We start from the raw sequence: 23,414 nt of genomic DNA on the forward strand, positions 1-23,414 counted from the left end.
CACCACCCCTTGCTCCATCCGCGCAAGCTGGTACATCCCTCAGGTCCTGCAGCCCTCACATCTCACCTTCAGCTGGACCTCGCAGGCACAGAGCAGCTGCCCCACCATGAAGGATGCTGATGGGGAGCCACTGTCCTGCTCAGAGAAGGGTGCTCCTGTGCCCACCTTTGCAGGGACAACTGCTGAGCACCTCAAAACCCAGCCTGGTGAGGAATGTGATGCTCTGGGGTGGCTCTCACCGGCAAAAGGCAAAGCACCCAGCTGCTGGGGAAGGGATGTTTTAGAGACACTCGTGTCCAAAAAGGTTATTTCTGTACTGGCACTCAGGTAACAACACATGGTCCACCTGCTGGGTGCTGGGATCCATGCTGGACCCCAACAGGAGTCCACTGTGTTGCACCAGGCCTGCCCCACCGCATCCCTGAGGACCTGCCCCAGCCTGCAGGAACCACTCGCCCTGCTCCCCTTCCCAAGAAAAGCTGGGCTCCAGAGGGAGCATCGGGGGCTCTTTGGGGAAGCCACCATCCCCTGGCAGCTGGCTCACTCCTAAGGGTGCTGATGCTGGTGCAGGGAGAGAGGCCTCCTCATCGTGCAGGTCCCCAGCCCCAGAGAACAAGAACTCATGCAAGCCCTGTGCAGGGCAAGGAGCAGGTTGGGAGGGCAGCAACCACAGCCCAGCCCCTGAGGGCCTCTCGGAGCTGCCAGCCAGCAGATTTTGTGACTCCAGGTGTGTTCCTGCTGCTTCCAGCTGTTTTGGAGCTGTGGACATCCAAGCCTCTGATGGGCAACTTCCAAGGGAAGTGCTCTGACCCAAAGCATTGGCTGGGTTTACCTGAACTGGGACATCGTGCCACTGAGTCACTAGTGAGTTTGAGTGCAAGGGAGGTGGGCAGCTTGAGCCCATCAGCTCGCACCCGGGCTGGCTCTCATCGTCAGGAATAACGTTATCTACAACAGCAGAGGTGGCAACTTCTGTTTGAAGCACTTGTCCAAAGTCTGCCAGCTGAAGTGCTACAGAGGGTTTGCTGCTGGCACCTGAGACATCCAGAACAGTCCCCTCCACCAGTCCAGCTGGGTTAAACAGGACCTGCGGTTCTGGTTGAGCACAGCTGACCTCAGATGTAACAGAGACTAGAGAGACCACAGCATCTTGGCCTTGTGCACCAGGTGCCTGAGGCTGTGGTTGGTCTTGAAGTGCTGAATTAGTTGCCCAGTAGTGCTGGAAAGGAGCCACAGCACTGTTTTCCTCATGGCAGGGTGACGCACAGCAGTGTGGGAAGTCCATGCTCTTCCCAGCATCCTCTCCAAGGAGCATCTGCTCTACACAGGAGAACACCTCAGTGCCTAGCCTCTCACCAACCTCCTGAGCTGCCAGCTCCTCCTCTGCACCCAAGGTGAGCAGAGCCTCCTCCCACCGCTGCAGCTCTGCATTGTTCACATTGAGGCTCTGGATGGTCTGGCAGATGTTTCCATCCACCTTGCTCTTCTCAAAGAGGGTTTCAATAACAACCAGGAGGGACTCACTGTCCTCCTTGGCATCACCGACTTCCTCATTCTGGCTTGGTCCATCAGACTCAGTGGTGAGATCTGGCAAAGAGAACTGAGGCATGTTATCACTGTGGCAGATGGATATGGATGCATCCTGCTTCATCATGGCCCCAAGAAGAGAATTGGGGTCTGCTGAGCTCTGCTTCAAGTGGGAGCTTGTCTGTGTCTGCGACTCCTCCTTAGCCTGGAAGGGGTCCAGGTCATTCCCATACATGACTGCTTCCCCTCTGGCAAAGACAAAAGGCAGCAGCAGGTTCCTCTTCTGCAGATGTTCCTCCCCTTCTTCATTCCTTCAGGGCAGAGGGAGAAAGAGATGGAAACAGCATAAGCACCTCATCTGGGCCAGGAAAATCCATGCTCCCAACAGTGAGATGGGACCCACAGCCCTGCCCTGGCTTTTGTAAAGAAAAGAGTGCTGGATTGGGCTGGGTACAATGCTGCTGGTGGAGGGCTGGGGCTCTGGGAAGCCCATTGGGAGGTCTGCATGGCTCAGAGAAGGGCTGCATGTCCAGGCCTCACTCCAGGCAGGAGCAAGTATGTCCACAACCACCTTCTCAGAGCTGTTTCACTCATGCTCCCCCGCTACAGGAGAGCACGTGCCGCAAAGTGCCAACTGTGCGACCCAACCACCCTTTCCTCCACCTGCCACAAGCAGCCCCATTGCCACCCACACCAAGAGCCAGCCGGAGACCCAGCGATACTCACGACAGGACTCGATGCTGGGCAATGATGAAGTCAGGCTTGCCCCCTTTGTACACCAGCCGGGCGCTGCCCTGAACCCACACCCAGTTGCCCTTCTTGGTCAGCAGCCGGAAAACCAACATCCCAGTCTCCCCCGTCTTCATTACTGCAGCAGGGAGAGAAGAGAGGTGGCACCAACACGGTCACGTCATGGGGGCAGGCAAATGGCATGGATAAGATGCCATGATGTTGAGCATCACCTCATGCCTGTGCTGCAGAGGCAGAAGAGGCGGGACACAGCCAGCACATGATGCTGCATGCTGTGCTGTCCCCATCTGCTCCCCAAGGAAGCACCACCCAGCAGGGGAGACACCTCATCGCAGTTACAGCTTCCTCAGAAGGAGAGGAGGAAGGGTAGGCACTGAACTCTCCCCTTTAGTGACCAACGACAGAAACCGAGGTAATGGCAGGAAGATGTGCCAGGGGAGGTTTAGGCTGGACATCAGGGAAAGGTTCTTCACCCAGAGGGTGCTGGACACTGGAACAGGCTCCTCAGGGAGGTGTCACGGCCCCAAGCCTGACAGTGTTCAAGAAGAGACTGGACAACATCCTCAGACACATGGTGTGAACTATGGGGTTGTCATATGCAGGGACAGGAGTTGGACTCGATGATCCTCATGGGTTCCTTCCAACTCAGGACATTCTATGATTCTATTCTATGACTTTATCACAGCCGCTCCAGACTTAGGACATTTGGCCCAGCAAGGAGCAACAGTACTGGCATGGCCAGAGCTGCAACAGCGCCAGGGAGCTGCAAGGGCTCCCACAAATGCATTGACCTCAATAGCCCCCCAGCACTCACTTCTCACATGGCTCTCCGCACAGTACATCACGTCAGCCACATGCAAAAACTGGTACCCGGATCCCCTCCTGCACAGCTCCGTTTCCGTGTACCCCAGGACAACCTTCCCCCTGGAAACAGGACAGAAACCCAGTGACACCAGGGATGCATCTCCCAGTTGCACCCCACCAGCCAGACATGATCCCTTGGCCAGCTCTCAGCGAAAACCTCCCACTTTGAGTGGTGAAACTCTCCATCCTGGGCTGAACTGCACCCTCTTCCACAAAACCCCATGTTGGGTTTGCTGGGCTAAAATATGTGAGCCAAGAAGCGCTGGCGCCCAGTTAATCTGCTCCCCATGTTACTGGGGGGGGGCTGCAGAAATGCCCAGCAGTGGATAGACAAAAGCATCAGACACCTTGCCATGGGAGCTGGGTCAGAAGTGCGCTGCTCCCAGGGGTTCTGGTTTTCTATCCAGTGCCTGCAGCCATGGGTTTTGCCACAGGGAAGGCAGGAGGTGCCCTACCAGAAATCATCGGCTGTGGGAGTGAAGTCCAGCTGGTACTTTGACTGGAAACTCAGCGTCTTGGTCTGAAGCTCCAGGATGGAAAGTGGCTGGAGGGGAGTTGCAACGGCAAAGAGGGCAAGTGGGGACCTGTCCAATGCCTCCTTCTGCTGCCCAAGGAGGAATTTCAAGCGCCCACGGAAATTTAAGGCCTTAGAGGGGATTAGAAAATATGGGTGTGAAACAAACCAGGTGATGGGAGCTGGCGGTTGCTCCCACTCCTGTGGGACATGCTGGGGGAAGAGGGGTGTCCCAGTGCAGGGCTGCGTTACCAGAAATCCTGAGGAGTTATCCAGCAGGCAGCAGAAGCGGCAGGTGAACCTCTTCTCCACAAAGGAGAGTTTTTTGGGGCTCGACATGGTGCTGCATCCAGCTGGCAGCGGCTGGTCAGTGGGAAGGCCTAGGAAAACAAAGGGAAAATAAAGTTTTCCAAGCTGCACACTTTGAACTCATGGCCTTGCAGATCTGCTCCTGGTGGAGACTTTGCTGCTGAAGTGAACCCATGATCTTCACCAAGATGGGTAAGACTTTGCCACAGGAAATTACCAGTTCATGATAGCTTCTGGTTCCCGCTTGTCTCCCAGACAAGAGCAGGGCAACAAGCTTCCCTTCACTGAAATTAAAAGTATTTCAAACACTAAAAAGCAAAAAGGCTTGGGAATAAATGTCCCCATCCCTCCAGCATCACAAAAGACAGCATGTCATTGCTGTTGGCTGCTTTCAGTGACAAGTGGCCATGCCAACCCCTGGGACAGTTGCAAGTCCCAGGAGGAGGCTATGGCATGCACCTCAGCACAGGGCTGTGCTTGGTGGCTATAAATGCCACCAGGAGGGCTCTCCAGCATGGGATGGCCACACAGAGGTGGCTGGATAGTCCCTGGGGTTCACCATTTGGGACAGCCCCAGCACTCACCATGGGCAGTGTGCTGGGTGCTGCTGGGCACCGGGGCACCATGCAGCTGTTGACGGAAGGTGGCTCTGTCATCTGCATGGATCAGCTCATACACGCTCTGGTAGATGAGATCCGACTGGAATGACACAAGGGGACAAGGGTGTCGACTCCTACCCAGCCTGGCAGAGGACACGGCAGGAGGCTTTCCTTCATGGGTATTAGAAGAGTGCAGTGATTGAGTGTAAAGAAATAGGAAAAGACAACCAGCTTTGTGTGCTGCATGGAGAACAGGGACTGGGAAACAGCTGCTTTTGGGGAGAGTGGCTCAGGAAGGAGGAAAAGGGAGCAGAGAGTGGGTCTGCCTGGGGAAATTGTGGGAATGGCTCTGAGGTTTTTAGAAGCAATAGAAATGGTCATGTCTAAGTAACCCTGGCTGCTCAGGGCTGTCAACATCACCCACTTCCCCAGTGTCCCCTGGCCACAGCTAAGCAGAGCTTTCCACCCCATTCCCCACACCGGCAAGGCCGAGGTTCTCCTGGTGTCACCCAGCCCTTCCACAGATTTTCACACTGCTCTGGCTCCTCATCCTTAACCACAGTCCACTGGAAATGCTGAAGCTCCAGTTTCTTCACCTACCCCGGGAGCCCCTGCCCTTAGGGAAGCTTTGCTTCCCATCTGTGGGGTGAATGCTGCAGCAGCAGCATTTGCCTGGCATGTCTTAACTTCTATCTTAACTTCTAGTATCTTCTCAGGACCCAATTCAGACAAAGAGCCAGAAAGGCTGTGGGTTGTCAGAGGAGAATTTGTTTGTGGGGTACAAGTTGCCGGTCTGCAACATCATGCAAGATCCCTCTTAACGTTGCCATGCTTAGTCCTCTGCAAATTTTATTCTTCCACAGGATCAATGTAAAAAAAACATTTCAGGTTGATCAAAACATTTTGAGCAAACCAAACTACTTTTCCAGATCTATGTGGGGGAAATTGCTGTTTTAAAAAAAGGTTTTGTAGGTATTTTTTTTTTACTCCAAACCCACAGGAATCTGTATCCCAATGCAAACCATCTTCCTTCAGTGGGCCACCAGGAAAGACAGACATGCTAACGCTGGGCTGTAAGGCTGGCCATGCAGCAGAAACACCAGCAAGTCCTCACACCTCCTGCCTCCAAACACAGCCCCCTCCTACAGTTTTTCCCATCCCAGTCCTGCATGCTGCAGTGGTCAGCGTGGCCCTGCCAAGCCCATGGGCAGCTCAGGCCACCAAGTGCCATGTCCCTGCCCTCAGAAACATGCCAGAGCAGAGCATCCTGCTTCACCAGACATTCAGGTACTTTGAGAAGCCCACTCCTTGCCTCTGACAGCTGTTGTGACTTGGGGCATCAGCCCATGAGGATCCCAGGGAGCTGGGAAAGGGTGCAAAGAGAGGACAAAGAAGATAATATATCAGTCTCTGCAGGGACACCAGGAACCCATGCAATGAAATAGGTCCAGCAACCTCGTGGTACTCCTGTTGACTCAGTCCTTTGGCCAAAGGAGCTGGGTGTCAGGGGAACAGGAGGTAACACGGTGGATGTGGGGAGAGCCCTGTTTTTCCTTGGCATCCCATGTAACCCACACTACTTCAAGGCACTGACACTGCTCAACATCACGATAACCTCAGCCCTCGGTAAGTGAGAGCATATGTGCCCAGCAGCGTGACAAGAAAAATCTCACACCCCTCTTACCCACATAGACAAGAGGACACAGAGCTTGCCATTGCTCAGCTTGCATCTGTTTCTACTCAAGTCACAAGCATGCTTGTTGGCTTTCACAGCCCCCAAAGAACATGACTCATTGGAAAATGCACATCAAAAATGACCCAAGGGAGCTGGGAAGGGAGAAGAAAAGAAAGCCCCGGCTACCAGCACCTCCTTCCCAGGCCTGGACTTCACCCATCTGCTTACAGCCAGCAAAAAAGTGGTACCCACCTGATGAAAGCCCAGGTAGTCCTGCACAGTAGGAGAGATGTAGAAGATGTAGCCGTCTCCAGTCACGGCAATGACAAATCCATTGAGTGCCTGAAAGCATAAGTTGAGCCTAGAGTTACTCTGCCTAGCTTCAATCCAACTGCTGAAAGATGAACTTTTCCAGGTGTTTCTTCAACATTCAGGGATGGGAAGGGGGGAAGGAACCTTCTTTGTCAACAAAGAATCCACAAAGAAAAAAAAAAAAAAAAAAATCAAAGCACCTTGTGACCACATGAGGCTCTTAACCCTTGTTACTTGGGGAGGGATTCCTCACTTAGCATGAGCAATGATCAAAGGTGGACTGACAACTTTTTCTAGATCCTTTCTTGAAGTCCTCTCACTGCAGGGCATCACCCCCTGAAACCTGCCTTTCAGTCCTTAGCACCTGAGGACTACAGGGACATTGCTGTCCCTCAGCCTCCTGCTCTCAGCTCCAAAGGTACATTGGACAACTCATCACAATGTACATGAAGTAAGACCAAATTCAGCCACTGCTATCATTCAAAGAGAATGCAGCTAAAACCAATGCCCATCTTGAAAGAAAGAGATGTGGAAAAATCTGGAAACTCAGATCCCAGATTTGTGAAGGCCCTGACATTGCATCTGCGATGCCTGACACAGCACTCTCTGGTCCATATAAGTATGCGGTCTGTTTGATGCATCGTTGATAAGGAGACAACATCCTGTTCTCATCTGTCTCCCATTACACAGGACCACAACCTCTCCTCAACTGATTTTCTTCTTGTTCCTGACAGACATCTCAAGAGCACACATTGCTCTCGAGATGCTTGTCAGAAACAAAACCCATTGCTCCTCAAATACATCCTCGCATCAAACCACCACTATGAGACACCATACTGGGAAAATTAATCTCCTCTTGCCGATGACAGAAGGTAAGGCTTTAAACACAAAAACCCCAAACCTCAATTAAAAAATACCTTTATGCTCACACCATCCAACAGCTTCACGTCACAAGGCTGGAGAGAAGGGTCCAGCTGCCCACACTGCTCCTTTGCTCTGCTCATCCTCTCCCCCCATGCAGAAAAGGGGCAGGAGCAATCTGCTGACACAGCTTGTGCATTTGCCCATTTACAGCAACATTCAGGCTTCCCTGGGTGAGAGGCTGCATGTTGTTTGATACCACTCAGATCCAGCTCCCAGTGGGACTGGTCCCTTTCTTTTGTGCGCTGCATCCCCCCAAGGGGCCCTGAGTCAGAGTTTTCTGCAAATTACAGTATCTGATTAAAATGCTCTTTGAGGGGGAAAAAACATGAGGGAGCTCAGCTGGGGGATTTCTGCCACATTAACACCTCACAAGCTCTCCAGATGCCTTCAATCACCCAAAGCTGCCGATGCTCTGGTGGCTTAACAAATTGCCATCATATGGTCCAGCTCAAACTCCCAGAGAGCACTCAGGAGCAGGTCCATTGTGAGACGGGGGCAACTGCGGTCTCCCTCCTGGCTATCATGTTATTCCAGATGTTCCTCCATGACTATCACACTTGAAGACAGCCAAGACCACTCCTGGGAGTGAAACCCACATGGGAGACTTCATGTGGTCCAAGTTTCATCACCAAAAGTCATGCTGGGCTCCCAGGAGTCACCACCTCAGCAAAACCACTCACAGGGGCTCATGTTGGGGCTCTCCTCACAGCAGTGCTCACACCCGTCTGCCTGAACGAAATGGTGGGCATTCATGTAAAGCTTTGCAGGATGTATGGTGCACGTAAAGCACCAATATCAGACCTTAAGGAGAGCTGAGTATCCATATGGTTTTGTTTGGAGAGATGGATGAAGGGAGAAGAGGACTCAAGTTCCAGAAAGCACAGACACATGCAATGTCAGGAACACAGCTGTGGAACAATTAAAGGTCTTGCACAGACTTGCCCTGCAGCCCCAAGGATTGGCACGTTTTAAGCTGAGATGCCCAGATGTTTATTCAGCAGCCAGCCTTTCCATATGACTGTTCAATACCATCTCCTTCAGCTTACACTTATAAATTACAGCCCAAGCAAACAGCATCCTGGCCAGCTGATTCATGAGCTCCTTGTTCTCTGAAGTTCACTGATAGCTATTTCGTTAGACACACATGGGCCTTTCTACAAACCAAAGCTCCCACCACTCACTGATTTTGTCCACTTCTGTCTCCCAGATCCATCATCCCTTCTTTCCCCCTCCTTCCCCAACCTTCAAACTGAACCCAGGCTTCTTCCATCCCTGGCAGTCTGTGAACTCAGCCTAGGGAGCTCATGCAATGGCCCACATAGGGCAAACAGTTCCTAGCAGATGTTTTATCCTGCAGCTATCACCATTCTCCTCTTGGCATCTACTAGAACACAAGGAACCCACCACCTCAGAGAATCAATCCCTACACTGCTGTATGATACCCCTGCACCTCTTGGTTGGGATGGATGAGTTTGTGCACACTGGGTCCATGAGCTGTAGTGGGTCCCAAGGGAAAATGCTAGGTTTGGGCTCAGTGACAGCTACTGCCTGCAGCTACGGATGCAGACACCACCTGATGCCTTTGGGAGAAGGGCACGACCCTCCACCTCGAGCCCTGCTCTGCTCACAGATGCAGTTTATGGTACAGCCCATCCAGAGCTGCTGCAGTGTAACCAAAGGAGCAGTAAACTACAGTGAGATGTTGGAAGGAACGGTGGTAAGGAGGACCTGTCCCAGGAAGGCAGTGTCTCTGGTCCCTGTCCCAAGGTGTTCAGTGCCTGCAGCAACACAGCAAAGCAGCTCCTAGTAAGGCAGGGTTCTTGCCCCACAAATGGGACCTAATGCTCCATAGGTGCTGTACGGTTCAGCAGACAGGGACCAGCCATTGTGCCCAGAGGATGGCAGGAGCCAAAGGAAGACCCCAAACAACCAAGGTATGGCACGATACCTGAAGCAGCAGTTCTCCCTCAGGAAACAGCTCTCTGTTAACCTGCAGGTCCATCCATCCGGTTCCTCCTGGGGCCCTGGGCTGATCCAGCATGCGGTCACCAACGTTCGTAGCTGTGGCTGTGAGTGAGAGGGCAAGAAATCAGCATGGAAGGGGCAAGTTGCGAGCCTCTCCCTCCTCCTCCCCACCCCAGTGCTGCTCGTGCACAGCTGCACCATGCTACCCAATGCACATGGACCCAGCTCAGAGGAAGACAAGACCAGTGGGAACTGGAGTAGAGCCCCTTTATACTGCGTTGCCCAACTTGCCCAATGCTTCATCCAAGAGATTATTTCCACTGCTTGGTCCCATTACTGGGAAACCTCACTTCTGTCAAGGTCTGAGGCAGTGATGCAAAGGACAGAGGGGAGGCGAGTGCTGCTGGGCTGCCCAAGCCAAGAAACACCACCCAACACAGTGAGAAGTCTCCAGGTGAGGGCCTGTTAGAGCTGGTGCTGGCTTCAAGCCACCCCAGTGCCACAATGTCTGCTTTCCTGCCCTTCAGGTCTGACAAAAGACTGTGGCAAACCTTCCCAAACCATCTGAGATGTCATCAAAGCACTCATATTTTTTCCTCCCTTCTTTCCCAACTGCGAAGCAATCCCCAAGGAAAAACAGCCAAAGCCCTTCTGGACCATGGGTATGGCTTCAATTTGCACATGATGAGTCAGAATAGTTTCAAAATGAAACATCAAGTATTTAAAAAAAAAATTAAAAACTTTTGAAGGGCTGACTCCTCTCTAATGCATTGAAATGAAGCAAGCTGGCAGGGAAATTCAAAACGAAACCAAGTTCTTCTAAAACAAAGCTCCAAAAGGACAGAGAAGGTTTTGAGAGGATGCATATCCCAAGAGCACATGGCCCCCAGCTCTCTCCCAGTGTCCACCAGTAGCATCTTCAGGGAGAGCTGCAATGAGCTGGGGAGAGCTGCTGTGGGCTTACAGAATCCAAGACAAGACATCTATTTGCTCATTTTGTGCTTTCCAACAAAGTTATTTCTTCCAACTCTCTCACCGGTCTTAGCAAGGGACTTTTAATCTCCCAGAGATGCTCACTTCCCCTACTCTCAAACACAGAGTGGTCCATTCTACACAGCTGACCTAGAAAATTGTGCAGAATCCATCTTCCGTGGGACACACTGTGATGACCTGGCTTGGGGGGAAGGTCTGGAGCACAAAGAGAAGGTAAGAAACCCAAAGAGATGGTGTCTGCCAATTGCCTTGCCACCAAGCATCACTGCACTGGGGTTGCAAGGTCTGAACTGCAGGGAATGGATTGTAACTGATGCTCATAAGTATTGGTGGTGAAGAGCAGCTGGTGTTCACATCCAGCCTAGTCCTCAGAATCCAGGGCCAGAGATCAAGGAAATGCTGAGGCCAGTGAATGAGGCACAATGCATGGTGCTCTCCCACCCAAGTAACCCACTTTCAGGTGGTGACCCTCTTCATGTTCAAACATGTCATGACTGGGCGTCCTTCTCAACCGACAAGTCAGGAGCAAAGTGTCCCTGTGGCTCTCCCCCTCCAAAAAGGTCTCTGAACTCATTCTTGCTCAAATTGCCAAGAACCACAGGGCTAGGGAGCAATCCCAAGAGATGCCTGAGCACATCCAGACAGAGGACTCCAGGCCCACGTAACCACCTGGGATACAGAAGCTATTCCCAGTCACTTTTTGACTTGGAAAGGAATTTCAGGCATTTGCTGAAGCAACTTAGTTATCATTTGTATTTTCAAAGTACTGGGATAGAGGCTATTGGTGTGCAATGTTTAAGAGAAGGGAGGAAAATCCAGCTCTGTCATGAACCCCTACACCAGCCAGAAGAGGCTGCCTGCTGCCAAAGTGATGCCCAAAGACTGGGAGGCTTCCATTTAAAAAGCCAGGGGAGATGTCCTCCAGGGTCAGCACAGTAATATTTTCAGCATTAATGACTCAGTAGAACAGCAGGGAAAGGAGTCTCTGGTTTTGGAGGACCACGAGCAAGAGTATCCCTTTGAGTTGGTCAGGTTGGTTTTTTTGTTGTGTGTTGGGTTCGTTTTCTTTTGTTGTTGTTGTTGTTGGAGTCTGTTTGTTTGTCTTCCCCTCTGCAAGGAGGTTTCTAAACTCTGCACTGCAGAGGAAATACCTCAAGCATGAGAAAGATAGCTAAAGGAGCAATCTAATCTCTTCACTTTTTGCTCATCACATTCATGAAGACAAACACAGCAGCACAGCCATGGAGGCTGACACATCCCTTGCCTCTGGCATAGTTTTGTCACTGAAAAAAATAATTATCAGCAAAACACCCCCCCTGGGATCAGTTCTGTTCTCATGGACAGAGTTACACCCACAAGAGATAACAGACTTCACCCATGGCAAGCATTTCTCTTTGAACAGGCTCCAGAGATGCCTTGCATCAAGAAACTGGGAGCTCCCAGCTCCTCCAGCAGCACCACACCATGTGCAACTGTTTCCCTCTTGGACCCAATCCCAAACCCTGTCAAATTAGCACCAATCTTTGCCTCAGCTGTTTAACAAAGGCAGCATGCCAACCAGAGCAGGCTCACGCCATCTGAGTAAAAAGCAAATGCCAAACTCGCAGATTATAAATCTATCAGAAAAAGTCACCCCAGGTTTCCCCAAGGAGCACGGAAATGCCCAGGGGAGTGCTGGCAGCCCCCAAACTCACGCCAGTCTCTCCAGCCTCCTGCTGCAAACACTCCCGAATGTTCCTGCAGGATCTTGCCCAGGGAGGGATTTAAGCTTGACTCCTGTCACTGCATCAGTTAATTCAGGTCCAGACTCCTGCAGCTCTGGCCCACAATAACAGCAGAGAAGTAGATGAATAAAAAAGCTAATTTAATGCTGACTGCAGTGAGATTACCTGGTGAAACCTGCTGCCAGCTGCCTCGCAGCAGAGCTTCACAGTAGCAGAGGTGGGAAGGGACCTGGTGAGATGTCCTGGGCCAATCCCCTGCTTCAGCAGGGTCAGCCAGAGCAGATTTCCCAGGACCATGAGCAGTCCCCAGCACAGATGGCAGGTGGGGATTTTGGTTCTAACCTTCCTAACTGCAACAATGCAGGGACAGAGAATGACTGGGACTGCTGGCAGGAAGCACAGACCTGGAAGGATTAATCCTGTGCTCCTCCATAGACAGGGGAATAGATTTTTTACTTTTAACCTGTGGCACAGCCTGAGCAGGTGTACGTCCAGGGTCACTCACCAGCATGTGCCTCCCTGCCAGACTGGTTATAACCACATACTTTGGCTCCACATATTAACCCTTTGCCTAGGAGAAAGGGCAAGTGCCCAGACTCAGTAGAAATGCTGGAAAAGAAGAACTCTTTGTCAATATGGCATCAATTAAAGCTGCCTGGAGACAAAGCAGCAGGCTCAGGTTGCTAAAGAAAAGACGTCAAGGCAGCAGGGGACAGGGATGCTCACCAGGCGATGCCACGCTCTGCTGCTGCAGAAGAGAAGCCTGCACAAAGCAGAAAGCAGACAACAGCAAACTGCAGAGAAAAAAAAAAAGAAAAAGAAAAAAGAGCACAGCACAAGGGCTTTGGTCATCTCCCCCTGAAATGCCTGATGTGATACACCACGAGCAGACTGCTATGACTTGCAGATGACACGGCTCTTCATCAGGCAGGGCTTGAAGTGAGGTTGACCTTGATGAATCAGTGGGATGATCTGAAGTCAAACAAGATGAACTTCAGGGCAGACACAGGCGAAGCAAGGGGAGGGAGTGGAAAATCACAGGCGCAGTGGCCAAATGGGAGTAATTGGCCTGGCAGAATGGGTCTCCAAGGCAGGGTCAAGGCTGGCACTGAACATGAACCCATTCAGTGATGATTGCTTTTCCAAAGCAGTTCTCATGCTGGGAAGCACATGGTGAGCACACATCCAGTGGGAACCAGTTCTGCTCGGAGGCAGGGGTCCCAGCTGGAGAGCCTGGCACAGGGTGCTCCTCCTGGGGACCAGCATCCCCAGCTGGAGAGGGCCCCAGGAGAGTCCTGAGGGACTGGGCATGAGGCAAAAGCTAAGAGCGCCAAGTTTCTTCAGTCTAGGTGGGGAGAAAACATGATAGGAGCCTCTAAGTACACAAAGATGCTGCTGGCTTCCTGCCTTCACCAAGGTCCATCACCCATTCCCACAAGCCCAAGGCACTGGAAATGAAATATGTCCCTGTCCATACGTCCTGACTCCCCTCCATACTATGCAGTGCTCACACACCAGTCTTGCTCTTGCTGCAGGGATCATCCCAGCAACTGCTTTTGCAAGCAGGTTATAAAAGCAATCCCAGCAGCCTTCCAGGCTTTATTTGCATCACAGCCTGCAGTTCATGTGCTGTCAGCAAGCAGGGCAGTATGGTGACTATCCCCCAGCCAGGCTCTGCACCACTGTTTTCCCTCTTAACCCAGACATATGCTGGGTGCTGCAGAGTCCAGCTCTACCAGTGAGGAGGGCTGGTTGCTGCCTTTCTTTGAACATCAGCAATGCAGGTTAATGTTGTGCCAGCACTGCCTTGGACAAAAGGACCCGCCGCGTCCCCAAATCAACACATCTTGCCACCATGGCATCAGGCTGCCTACCCAGATACCCATCCTGCATCTCATCCTGTTTCCCAGTTTTGTCCCCCAAAAAGCAGACAACGGAGGAAGACACACTCCGCAAGTTTTGCTCTTAGTCCAATCTTGCCTTTGAGGAGCCCAACAGCATCCAAAGCACATCCAATGCTGTGCGTGCAGCAATCACCCCTCTTGCACAAAGGCACCCAGCACAAGACATTCTCCCTCTACAGCAAGGTGACTCTTCATGCTCCCATCATGTCCTTTGGGGTTCTGCTCCAAGGAAGGACCTCCTGGATCACAGCTTTTCTCACCCAGCCACAGGCAGCTGGTACCAACACAGGCTCAGCAAAGCCTTCAGCAGCTGGCAACGCTTATGAAGATGTGCCAGAAGTGCCCGAGGAGCAGCTAACACCATGAAACAGGCCAGTGCCAGGGGCCAAGTAGCTGGCACCTCCAGGGCAAGGAGAAGGGCCCACCACGCACACAGCCACACTGGGTGGTCTGCTAGCCAGCCTCAGGTCATTTACAGAGGTAACACACTGTTGTGATGCTTCAACACTGTCCCATGGAAGGGAGTTGGAGGAACAGGAGAGTGCTGCTCTGGTTCCCACCTGGGAAACCAGCTCTGCAGGAGAAATCCCACCATTGCTGCCCCTTGTATGAGCTACAGCTTCAGGAGCAGGAGCTGAACCATCCACAAGGGATTGCAGAAAAACCCTGGAGCCCCCAGTACAAATGTTTTCATCAGCTATCTCAGATACAACAACAACTGCTGGAAATCCAGAGGGCAATCACTGCTGGGAACTGTGAGCAGCAGGAAGGGAGCTACATGCACACTCAGGAAAAATACAGCAGAAAGCCCCTGGTTCCAAGAGCAGAAGAAAACCAGCAGTGATGTCCAGCCATAATTGTTCTGCTACAGCTGCTGCCCTGTACCAGGGTCTCCACAGCAGCAGGGCTGCAGAGAGGCAAACGTGAGGAGATTGGTTTTCCAGGCACATCAGCTCAACCCTCCATCCTGCAAAGATGATCTGGGGTCTCTGGGTGTGAGGCATCACCCTCAATCTCATAGAAATGCTCATTAGAGAAGTATAATAGACCCACCACAGCTGAGGCCAGCGGGGCCAGGGTGGGAAGCGCAGCAGTAAACCATCAATGTATGAGACCCCCCCCCCACCAAGGAAGAAAGGGGAGAAAAACGAGCTAACGAGATGCCAAACCAAACAAGGGCCTTAGGAGCAGCTTTGTTTAACCTGCCAACCTCAACAAACAGAGCAGCCCTGTGCAACACCTCCTACCCTGCCTGCCCAGCAAAGACAGCAGCCCACAAATCCTGGTGATTTTCTATTTAATTTAATTATAAACTGCAGTTCCAATTAGGTGAGGGAAATGTTGCTATTCAGCAAGACACACTGTTTTACCTATTGCTCCCTTCTTCACCATGGGCTGGTGGGAGTAGGACACAGGAGGGTTTTTGGACATAAAAGAGGGGCAGCATGGCAGCTAACGAGGAGCAGATGAGGGAGGTTTGCAGGAGGTCTTAGCTGCTGGGCAGGCACCCAAGCTGCTCCCCTCCACCCACGGTGCCATTTCTGTCAGACACCCCTTCTGAAAGTGATAGGAACGAGGTCCTCTGCTCCATGTGCTGCTCCTGACCTCCCCCAGCCTCTCCCAAACCCCTCCCCTGCCTGCTCTCCATCTCCATAACTCAGTTTCCTAGACCAAACAAGGTGGTCTCACTTTCCCAAGGATGTTGCTTTTCTGAGACACCAACCACCCATAACTGACTGAAAAGGATTAGATTTGAGTGTGCAGCATCCAAAACCGAAGGAGTTTCCTTCCAAAGGGGACACAGACAAAGCCTGTGGCATGGTGACAAAACACCTGAGGAATATTATTGATGTCCCTAGGCACAGCACCTCCCAGCAACCATTGCCAACTCATGTGCATTTCTGGAGATGTGGCACTTTCCTACGTGGTTTTCCAGGGCATTTTCACACCACTATCTCATCTAAAGATCCAACACTGATGCATTAACAAACAACGGTCTGATACCACAACTCATTGTCATCCTATTTTCAGGAGATCCAGCTCTCCATCCCAAGACAAACATGGCTTGGGGTGGGATGTGAGCCGTGCAGTGGGGATTGACCCCAGGAGTTTTTTCAACACAACACCAACACAGACACTCACCCATCAAGTAGCTCTTCACCTTCAGGTACCCAACAGCCAGTCGGAGAATGGAGAGTTTATCAAGCCCAATGCGCACATCTTCGGGGAAGGGCAGCACGCCGGTCAGCTTGTTCAGCTCCTGGTTGAGTCTGTCTCTGTGCCGCTTGGAGGGGTTGGACTTCATACCTTCAGGGGGTGGTGGTTCACAGCTGGAAGAGGCAAAGGAGTTTAATCAAACTGGGCCTGTCCAACAGGCTCTTTCCAAACCCAGTGATGACTTTACTGCAGCCACAACAACAGTAAAACTTCAGGTGGCCAAGGTAAGGCCACGTGGCAGAAAGAGCAAGCCCCAGCAAGTGCATGAGGTAATGGCTGGTGGAGACATGGCCATCTCAGCTGGCCACCTTGTGCAGCCCCGGGCATAATGTTCTCCAGCTGGGGTGATCATCAGACAGGCACCTTGAAGAAACAGCTCAGCTGGAGATCACAGTGTTGCTCCCACCTCCTAGCCTTGGCAGAGAATGGGACACCAAGGGCAGAGACCTACAAGCCACTGGAGCATCTCTTGGAGGTCTGGTTAGCCTCTTCTACCCACACTCTTCCCTGTCCATCCTTGCTCCTTTTCCCCATCCCATACAGCAGGTCTCTCCCCAGCCATGCTCCATGTACTCACAGCAGGCTACCATGGCAAGCCCTGCCTTGAGTTGCTCAGAGGACTCATATCAGATGTTGTGCCCGCCCAGGACCAAGCAGCCCTCAGCCAGGCCTTGGCAATGTGCACGCTAACAAACAGCAGAATGGAAAGTGGGTAGCTCCAAAATTGTGTTTTGTTTTGTTTTTTAATTTGAATGTATCTCAGTTAGCTCCTTCTAAGTTTCCTCTAATTGCTCAGAACCTGAATCCGTTGCTTTACTTCCTAATATTACAAAGAGGAGTACATGTGGAAGTCAATGACAGCACTTGGACAAAGAGATACTACACAGGGTGGTTTAGGGCACAGCATTTAGAAAATAGACTTTGTTAAAAAAAAAAAAAGTAGCTTTCAAAAAAATTTGTTTTCCTCCAAATTTCTGATGCTTTCAGATGGGTATTTCCAACCTAAAACAACACCTGATGCCAAAATTAGGCTCTGGGACCAACTTTCTGTCCGCAGAACAAGTAGGATCCATGAGAGCAGCTCTTGTTTGTCTTAAGCTCATATGGGGACCCAGCTCCATCAGCTGCAGGTATTTTACAAGCTACAGCTGAAGTCCCAGCCACAGCAGTAAGAGGTTAATGACTCTAATGAGTCTGGGATGTCACCTTGTCTCCTTTGGTTTTGAACACAGATTTGAATTTTCTAGCTTGAAGAAGAACCCTTCAGACCCCCACTCTGTATTTGGTGAGATTGCATCCCCTAACATGCAACTCATATTGTTTTGATGTAATTTGTGTAACCACAAACTCCCTCTCCGCAGGCATCCTTGCTTCATAAAGCAGCTTTGGGTAACAGGATCTGCCAGTATTTAGCAGCAATTCAAGCTCTCCCCTCTACTACCACTCTCAAATCCCATCTGACAGGACTGCTCATGCGTGTGACAAGAGAGGAAATTAGTATTAAATGAAATGCAGTGAGGTGCCTGTTGAATTTTCATTGCAGAGAGCTACCGTGGGGTCTTCTAAGCACAGATGGAAAACTGTAGCATTTCTCTGGAAAAGCTGTTTTGTAGCTAGCATCAGGAGGGATATATCCTGCTTCCCAAAGAGGCTGGGTACAACTCATCACCAAACTTGTCCGTAAAAGCTGGGCAAAATGCACTAGCACGGGTGCTTTTATGTACTCCGTTAGCCAGTGTCTTAAACACTTTCGAAGTCACAGTCACTCATCAGGGAGGAAAAAATGAAATAGTTTTCCTTTGATTCAGTCTCCCGCTGGGAAAAAAAAAAAGCGAAGAAAATCATTCTGAGTTTCTTCAGACAGCTTTTAAAGAAAAGTCCTCTGTCCGCTCACTATCCAAATCTAGCCCACAAACAGCCAGAAAGAAGAGAAAATGAGACTGGAGATGAGCAAGGAGTGCTGGTCTATATGGGCGTGAGTACAATACAGAGGTAACGGGGTCTCTTGAGTAGTCTGGCCAACCACTGACGGTGCTCTGGCTGAGACCCATGGGGTGACACAGCCAGCAGTGGGACACCAGAAGGCTAAAGGAGGGCAACCCAACATCTGTTCCTGCGTGTCCTCAGCTGTAGCACACAGGGTACTTCACAGACACCCTCAAGAGGAGGGATGACAAAGAAAAATGCAGGTGAGCACCACAGGAAACTACATTTCCCCCACTCGCTGAAAGAGTGAAGCTTGGTCTAGATGTTTAAAATCTCTTTAAATTCCCTGCCCTTAGGACTGACTCCATCCATACCGCAGTGCAAAGCTCTGGGTCTCTGCAGGCATCGTGCAAGGCTGTCCCAGGGAGTGCTGCTACCCAAGCACAACCCTGGAGTTCAATGAAGCAGCTCAACACCTAGCAAGGAGCAAGGAGAAGGCATTTTAAAGAGGTCTAAGCCCCTGTTTCCTTTGCAGGAGCCCTAATGTAGCACAGCTTTATGAAATGGATATGGTGCAAAGTTCGGTGTGGCTGTGCCACAAAGTTCATAATGACATTGCTCCAAAAAACCTCTGAGCCCCAGTGTAGACAGGCTGGAGCAGAGCCACAGGGAAAACTTTGCTCCCAGCGGGGCAAAGGCTGTGCCACTGCTGCAGTGTTGGTTTTCGCCAGCTGCCTTTGAACAGGGTACCCAGCAAGAAGTTCACCACTTTTGCAAGCTGGCAGGTACCAAAGGATGTTAACTATTAACGACAGCTGAGCTGATATATTGTCTCCTAATTTTTACTTTTTTTTTAATAAGTAAAAATTCCTGAGCAAACTGTAGAGGGACCAGAAAAATCCCTAACTCCATCCTCCCCTCCCCACCGGGCTGGCCATGCATCCCACAGCCCCCAGCCCTGCTCTGCCAGGCCTCTCCCAACACAACCCTGCTGCAAGAGCTGCCCATTCACTAAAGAAAAGAATCCCTTCTGATTCCTGAAGTTGGCCTTGCAGCAACAAGGATCAAGGTCCCTTCTGCTCCAAAGAGACACCTTCTCCTGCACCCTGAGCTATGCAAATCCAGCCCAAACCCTCAGCTTGGCCACACCAGCTCTACCACACGGCTGGAATCGTTGCTTTGAGGCAAGCAAGAGAAAGGTTTGAGGCAGAGCAACTACCCTTCATGTTTTCACACTTCTTTTAAGACTCCCTAATGAACACCCAGGGCATGGTCTGGTTCACCTTCTTGCCATAGATTTGTAACCCTCCTTCATCCTAGACTTAGGTTCTGCTCATCTACCTGCCCCCACTGCCTCCCAGAAATATATATACACCTTTATTTTCAAAATGCCTGATAACCTGAGATAAACAGGCTGATGTGACTTCAGAGCTGGGATGGGGAAGGCACGGGGGTCCCAAAGCCAAGAAACTCCAACAACACATCAGGGGAGCATTATGCAAGAGCTATTGAGCAACATGCTCATTAATTATTGAGAAATAGTCATATTTTGGTAAACAGTAATTGTTGTATGTTTGATTTACATAAGGCAGCCTGCAACTCAAACACCCCCATGAGCTTCCTCACAGGAGCACTGGGGATGCAGTTTAACTGTGGCTTGGTTTTTTATTTTTTCCCCCCGCAGTATGCCAGAACCTGCAAGGCATTATTTCCAATTAACCCTAATTGAAACACAGCAGCCCAAGCATGTTGTCCCCCACCTCTTTTCCCTCTTCAGTGCTTGCATTGGAGCAGCTTAGCACAGTTCCCTACACCCAGTTGAGCTCTCACAGACCCGCTTTCTGCTGCCCTGCCCGCTCCTGCTCACCTGCCCTATCTTGCACCACCGCCCCGGCGGCTGCCAAACTATCGACCGGGGGGAAAAAAAAACCCTCCGCGGAGCAAGCCCGAGTCCCCCCCACCTCTTCGGCATCGGCTTCTTCCTCTTCCTCCCGGCGAACATCCCGGCGAACATCCCGCCAGCAGCGCCGAGCACCGGGATGCGGGGATCGGGCAGCCTCGCCCGGAGCGGGGTTTAAGGAGGATGTCGGCGGGGCTGCTCCCGCCCCCCCGGGACTTTGAGCCGGCCCATCGACCCGGGGGTGGTGCGTCCGAGGTGTCTGGGTCACCCGTGTGCAGCAGCTGCTGTGCGCAGGGACCTCCGTCCCCATGGGTGACCGTCCCCAAGGGGCCACCAAATCGTGGGAAACACTGTGTGCATGGGCCACCCTGTCGGGGAGCTGCTGTAGAGGGGGAGGCAGTGTGACCCAAAAGTCACCGTGCTCACAGCTCGCTGTGCCTGTTAGCCACCGCACGCAGCGGGGCACCAAGTCCTGGGAGCCACCAGGTCTACGGGCCACCTCTTTTTACTGCAGAGGAGGGTGACAAAGCTGGTGAGGGGCCTGGAGCACAAGTATGATGAGGAGCGGCTGAGGGAACTCGGGCTGTTTATCCTGGAGAACAGGAGGCTGAGGGGAGACCTTATCACTCTCTACAACTGCCTGAAAAGAGGTTGGAGCGTGGTAGCAAGTGATAGGACAAGAGGAAATGGCCTCACGTTGTGCCAGGGGAGGTTTAGCTTGGATATTAGGAAAAAATTCTTCATGGAAAAGGTTGTCAGGTGTTGGAACAGGCTGCCCAGGGAAGCGGTGGAGTCACCATCCCTGGAAGGGTTTAAAAGGCATTTGACAAGGTTCTTAGGGACATGGTTTAGTGCTAGAGTTAGGTTAGGTTATGGTTGGACTCGATGATCCTGAGGGTCTCTTCCAACTGAAATGATTCTATGATTCTATGATTCTATGAAAAGATGACCACTTCTGGACCAGTTCCCTTGCTCCTCTCCTGCTGTGATACCTGCAGGATAACATTCACCAGCAGGGTCATGTTTGTGGTCTCCATGCATCATGCTTGGTGGCTGCGTTTTCAGCACAGATTGGGCAGAACTTGACCTCTTGGTGCTATGGGCACAGCTCTCTTATTCCCATGCGGTTTCAGAGCAGCACGGAATGATGATCCTCAAGAGTCGGCCCATCCCCTTCCCTGGTCACCCCTTCAGCATCCTGGCAGCCCTACAGCCTCCATGGCAGATTTTTTCCTGCCCTCTCGCTGCAAATACTCGCCTGACATGCCAGCATGTTGTAGACAGAGCTGTTAAGGATAGAAAGCCAGACCCAGACACATTTTTTTCTGTTTTGTTTTTGTTTTTTAAACGGTTTGCAATTTCCAGGCGTAAATTCTTGAAATGAAATGTGATCACTTCTTGCCAAGGGGCAAAGCAGGAGCAGCTAATGGTATCAAAAATGTCCCAAGTCAGCAGAGCTGATGTCAATTTGATGAAGAGTGTGTTAATACAGTTGTTTATGGCCTTCCGAGACCATGCGTAGAGACCAGCAATTTAGCCGTACTTTTAATAAGGCAGGCAAAGATCCAGCTCAGCCCTGGAAATTGCACTCCAGTGTCTCCACCAAGTGGAGAAGGGAAGCTGTGGGAGGAAGGTGTCCCAGTGCCAGCACTGCAGGCCAAGTGCTGTGGGTCACCATGGGGCTATGTCAGGGTGACACAGAGCCAGGGCAGGGAAATGGCATCGGGTCTTGGAGCTGAGACAGAGATGGGGAGTCATGAAGATGCCGCAGAGGCTGGGTGGGGAGCAGGGTGGGAGGATCTCCTGGGCTGGGGGTAGTTATGGAGCTCAGGGTCACAGGCAGGCAGGGTTTTGGGGAGTGAAGGGAGGCAAGATCCAGGGGAGACACAGAGGCAAGACCCTGAAGCACCTGAGGGCCAGGGCTTGTGGTGGAGGCAACAAGATGATGAGCTGGAAGTCAAGGGGGACACAGCCCCACAGCCTCTGCTGGATGGGGCTCAGGACAGGGCTGGAAGCACAGCGTGGTCCTAGGTGCATGGGAGACACTTGGTACAGGGCACAGCCGCCCCTTTCCACCCTGACATCTCTTTGATCCTTCTTCTTCCCCTCCATTGTTTCAACGAGGCATGTCCAAGACCTCAAAGCTCAGTCAGGAGCTGAGCATTAGAAAGCCAGAGTATCTGGTTCATTCAGAGGTTTCCCTGCAGTTTTTCTGGTCCCTGACCAACACGGGAGGTCAGGCTGGCTGGGCACATGGATCTTTTCAGATGCAAAGCAAATTTGCTCAAAAAGTTTACCAAGGCAGAGTGGTTATATATTCATCAATGACTTGGATGAGGGAAAAGAGTGCACTGCCAGCAAGTTTGCTCACGACACCAAGCTGGGAGGAGTGGCTGACACGCCAGAGAGCTGTGCTGCCATCCAGCGAGATCTGGACAGGCTGGAGAGTTGGGCAGGGAAAAATTTAATGAAATATAACAAGGGCAAGTGTAGAGTCTTACATCTGGGCAGGAACAATCCCAGGTTCCAGTATAGGTTGGGGAATGACCTGTTAGAGAGCAGTGTAGGGGAAAGGGACCTGGGGGTCCTGGTGGACAGCAGGATGACCATGAGCCAGCACTGTGCCCTTGTGGCCAAGAAGGCCAATGGCATCCTGGGGTGTATTAGAAGGGATGTAGTTAGTAGGTCCAGAGAGGTTCTCCTTCCCCTCTACTCTGCCCTGGTGAGACCTCATCTGGAGTATTGTGTCCAGTTCTGGGCCCCTCAGTTCCAGAAGGACAGGGAACTGCTGGAGAGAGTCCGGCGCAGGGCAACGAAGATGCTGAAGGGAGTGGAGCATCTCCCGTGTGAGGAAAGGCTGAGGAGCTGGGGCTCTTGAGCTGGAGAAGAGGAGACTGAGGGGTGACCTCATTGATGTTTATAAAGGATGAGTGTCACAAAGATGGAGCCAGGCTCTTCTCAGTGACAACCAGTGATAGGACAAGGGGCAATGGATACAAACTGGAACACAAGAGGTTCCACTTAAATTTGAGAAGAAACTTCTTCATGGTGAGAGTGCCAGAGCCTGGCCCAGGCTGCCCAGGGAGGTTGTGGAGTCTCCTTCTCTGCAGACATTCCAACCCGCCTGGACACCTTCCTGTGTAACCTCATCTGGGTGTTCCTGCTCCGGCGGGGGGGTTGGACTGGATGAGCTTTCGAGGTCCCTTCCAGCCCCCAGCGTTCTGTGATTCTGTGTGACCAGGAGGGAAGGCGGCGTGAGCCTCGCCCTTATGGCCCCTCCGCTGTGGTGATGTCATCACTCCGCGCCCGCC

At 51.7% G+C, this 23,414-nt stretch overlaps 1 protein-coding gene across 1 annotated transcript; it reads right to left on the reverse strand.

The window, feature by feature from the left end:
* Nucleotides 1–280: 280 nt before the first annotated feature.
* Nucleotides 281–20,217, reverse strand: LOC135990174 (aryl hydrocarbon receptor-like). The gene is made up of 10 exons (XM_065637627.1): nt 20,165–20,217; nt 16,203–16,390; nt 9,423–9,541; nt 6,491–6,580; nt 4,549–4,663; nt 3,908–4,035; nt 3,597–3,787; nt 3,092–3,201; nt 2,254–2,395; nt 281–1,838 (listed from the first exon to the last, which is right to left on the reverse strand). The coding sequence occupies exons 1-10, from the start codon at nt 20,215–20,217 to the stop codon at nt 281–283; spliced, it is 2,694 nt and encodes an 897-aa protein (XP_065493699.1).
* Nucleotides 20,218–23,414: the final 3,197 nt, after the last annotated feature.

This window comes from Caloenas nicobarica, chromosome 6, assembly GCF_036013445.1.
Source record: "Caloenas nicobarica isolate bCalNic1 chromosome 6, bCalNic1.hap1, whole genome shotgun sequence".
NCBI classification, from domain to species: domain Eukaryota; kingdom Metazoa; phylum Chordata; class Aves; order Columbiformes; family Columbidae; genus Caloenas; species Caloenas nicobarica.